The sequence below is a fragment of the Pyrgilauda ruficollis genome, unplaced genomic scaffold (genome assembly GCF_017590135.1).
Source record: "Pyrgilauda ruficollis isolate IOZ18807 unplaced genomic scaffold, ASM1759013v1 scaffold2153, whole genome shotgun sequence".
NCBI classification, from domain to species: Eukaryota; Metazoa; Chordata; class Aves; order Passeriformes; family Passeridae; genus Pyrgilauda; species Pyrgilauda ruficollis.
The window spans coordinates 1-3,041 of NW_024520907.1; the positions used below are offsets into that span (position 1 = coordinate 1).

Consider the following 3,041-nt stretch of genomic DNA (forward strand, 5'->3'; position numbering starts at 1 on the left):
CTCCTCCTCCTCCTCCTCCTCCTTTGGAGCTCTGGAGGAAATTCCTGAGGGATTCTGCAGGCAGGACCCGGCTGGGATCTTTGGGGTGGCTGCACGGCGATCCCAAAATGAATCCTAAAGCAGCTCTGCCCGCCTTTGGGGTGGGAAATGTCCTTTTTGGGGTGGGAAATGTCCTTTTTGGGGTGGGAAATCTCCCTTTTGGGATGGGAAATCTCCCTTTTGGGATGGGAAATCTCCTTTTGGGGTGGAAAAAACTCCTTTTGGGGTGGGAAATCTCCTTTTGGGGTGGAAAAAACTCCTTTTGGGGTGGGAAATCTCCTTTTGGGGTGGCAGGGAGCCCAGCCCGTGTCCCCCCTGTCCCCCCGAGAGTGCTGGCACCCCTTTCCCCACGGATTCGTGCCCAATCTTCCTTTTGGGATGGGAAATCTCCTTTTGGGGTGGGAAAAATTCCCTTTTGGGGTTGGGACGTCTCATTTTGGGGTGGAAAATCTACTTTTTGGGATGGGAAATCTCCTTTTTGGGGTGGGAAATCTCCTTTTAGGAATGGAAATCTCCTTTTGGGGTGGAAAAAACTCCTTTTGGGGTGGGAAATCTCCTTTTAGGGTGGGAAATCTCCTTTTGGGGTGGCAGGGAGCCCAGCCCGTGTCCCCCCTGTCCCCCCGAGGGTGCTGCCACCCTTCCCCCTAGCCCAGCCCATCCCAGGGCTGTAGGGCAGGGGCTGCCCCCCGCGGGGACCCCCATTTTTGGGGATTTTCCCCGAAATCGCCGTTTCTCAGCCGGTTTTCCCGCAGCCCCGGTGGCGGCGGCCGTGCGGTCGCACTTCAACGAGTGCCCGGACTCGCACCGGCAGTTCTGCTTCCACGGCACCTGCCGCTTCCTGGTGCAGGAGGAGAAACCCGCCTGCGTGTGAGTGCCCTAAACCTGGCCCCAAAACCCCGAAATCCCAAAGGTGTGGGGTCAGGAGAAACCCGCCTGCGTGTGAGTGCCAAACCAGCCCCAAAACCCCAAAACCCCAAAATTATGGGGTCAGGAGAAACCCGCCTGCGTGTGAGTGCCCTAAAAACCGACCCCAAAACCCCAAAATTATGGGGTCAGGAGAACCCCGCCTGCATGTGAGTGCCCTAAAAACCGACCCCAAAACCCCGAAATCCCAGAGCTGGGGGGTCAGGAGAAACCTGTTTGTGTGTGAGTGCCCTAAAACCTGAGAAACCCCAAAACTCCAGAGCTGTTGTCCCAGCGATCCCAAAACTCCGGGTTTGGTGTCCTGGGGAGACCAAAACTCCGGTCCGGGCTGGCCTGCTGTGTGTCCCTGGTGTCCCCGTGTGTCCCCAGGTGCCACTCGGGGTACGTGGGCACACGCTGACCTGCTCTGTGTCCCCATGTGTCCCCATGTGTCCCCAGGTGCCACTCGGGGTACGTGGGCACACGCTGACCTGCTCTGTGTCCCCATGTGTCCCCATGTGTCCCCAGGTGCCACTCGGGGTACGTGGGCACACGCTGACCTGCTCTGTGTCCCCATGTGTCCCCATGTGTCCCCAGGTGCCACTCGGGGTACGTGGGCACACGCTGACCTGCTCTGTGTCCCCATGTGTCCCCATGTGTCCCCAGGTGCCACTCGGGGTACGTGGGCACACGCTGACCTGCTCTGTGTCCCCATGTGTCCCCATGTGTCCCCAGGTGCCACTCGGGGTACGTGGGCACACGCTGACCTGCTCTGTGTCCCCATGTGTCCCCATGTGTCCCCAGGTGCCACTCGGGGTACGTGGGCACACGCTGACCTGCTCTGTGTCCCCATGTGTCCCCATGTGTCCCCAGGTGCCACTCGGGGTACGTGGGCACACGCTGACCTGCTCTGTGTCCCCATGTGTCCCCATGTGTCCCCAGGTGCCACTCGGGGTACGTGGGCACACGCTGACCTGCTCTGTGTCCCCATGTGTCCCCATGTGTCCCCAGGTGCCACTCGGGGTACGTGGGCACACGCTGACCTGCTCTGTGTCCCCATGTGTCCCCATGTGTCCCCAGGTGCCACTCGGGGTACGTGGGCACACGCTGACCTGCTCTGTGTCCCCATGTGTCCCCATGTGTCCCCAGGTGCCACTCGGGGTACGTGGGCACACGCTGACCTGCTCTGTGTCCCCATGTGTCCCCATGTGTCCCCAGGTGCCACTCGGGGTACGTGGGCACACGCTGACCTGCTCTGTGTCCCCATGTGTCCCCATGTGTCCCCAGGTGCCACTCGGGGTACGTGGGCACACGCTGACCTGCTCTGTGTCCCCATGTGTCCCCATGTGTCCCCAGGTGCCACTCGGGGTACGTGGGCACACGCTGACCTGCTCTGTGTCCCCATGTGTCCCCATGTGTCCCCAGGTGCCACTCGGGGTACGTGGGCACACGCTGACCTGCTCTGTGTCCCCATGTGTCCCCATGTGTCCCCAGGCCTGTCCCATCCGTGTCCCTGCTGTCCCCAGCTGCTGTCGCCTGCGGAAGCGCTGGCCCTGTCCCTGTCCCTGTCCCTGTCCCGGTTGGTGCCGCGAGCCCGGAGCTGGCGCTGAGAAACCGGGGGGGCTGCTCAAGGGGGGAGCGTCCTGCTGCCACAGCGAGACAGGTGGGGGACACCGGGGACACCTGGGACACCTGGGGACATCTGGGACAGGGGAGGGACACCTGGGACACCTGGGGACATCTGGGACACCTGGGGACATGTGGGACAGGGGAGGGACACCTGGGGACACCTGGGGACATGTGGGACAGGGGAGGGACACCTGGGGACACCTGGGGACATGTGGGACAGGGGAGGGACACCGGGGACACCTGGGACAGGGACATCTGGGGACACCTGGGGACACCCGGGACAGGGGAGGGACACCAGGGACAGCTGGGGACACCTGGGGACATGTGGGGACATCTGGGGACACCTGGGGACATTTGGGAACAGCTGGGGACACCTGGGAACATCTGGGGACATGTGGGACAGGGGAGGGACACCTGGGGACACCTGGGACAGGTAGGGGGCCACAGGGGACACCTGGGGACACCTGGGG

General features: G+C 62.4%; 1 protein-coding gene across 1 annotated transcript; it reads left to right on the top strand.

Moving 5' to 3' along the window:
- Positions 1 to 791: 791 nt before the first annotated feature.
- On the top strand, positions 792 to 2,610 carry TGFA (transforming growth factor alpha; the record flags this gene model as incomplete). The annotated part of the gene is made up of 6 exons (XM_041468246.1): positions 792 to 906; positions 1,333 to 1,358; positions 1,471 to 1,486; positions 2,092 to 2,103; positions 2,368 to 2,379; positions 2,469 to 2,610. Coding segments are annotated over 6 exons (323 nt in total), but the record flags the coding sequence as incomplete, so codon positions are not given.
- Between the last annotated feature and the right edge of the window lie 431 nt (positions 2,611 to 3,041).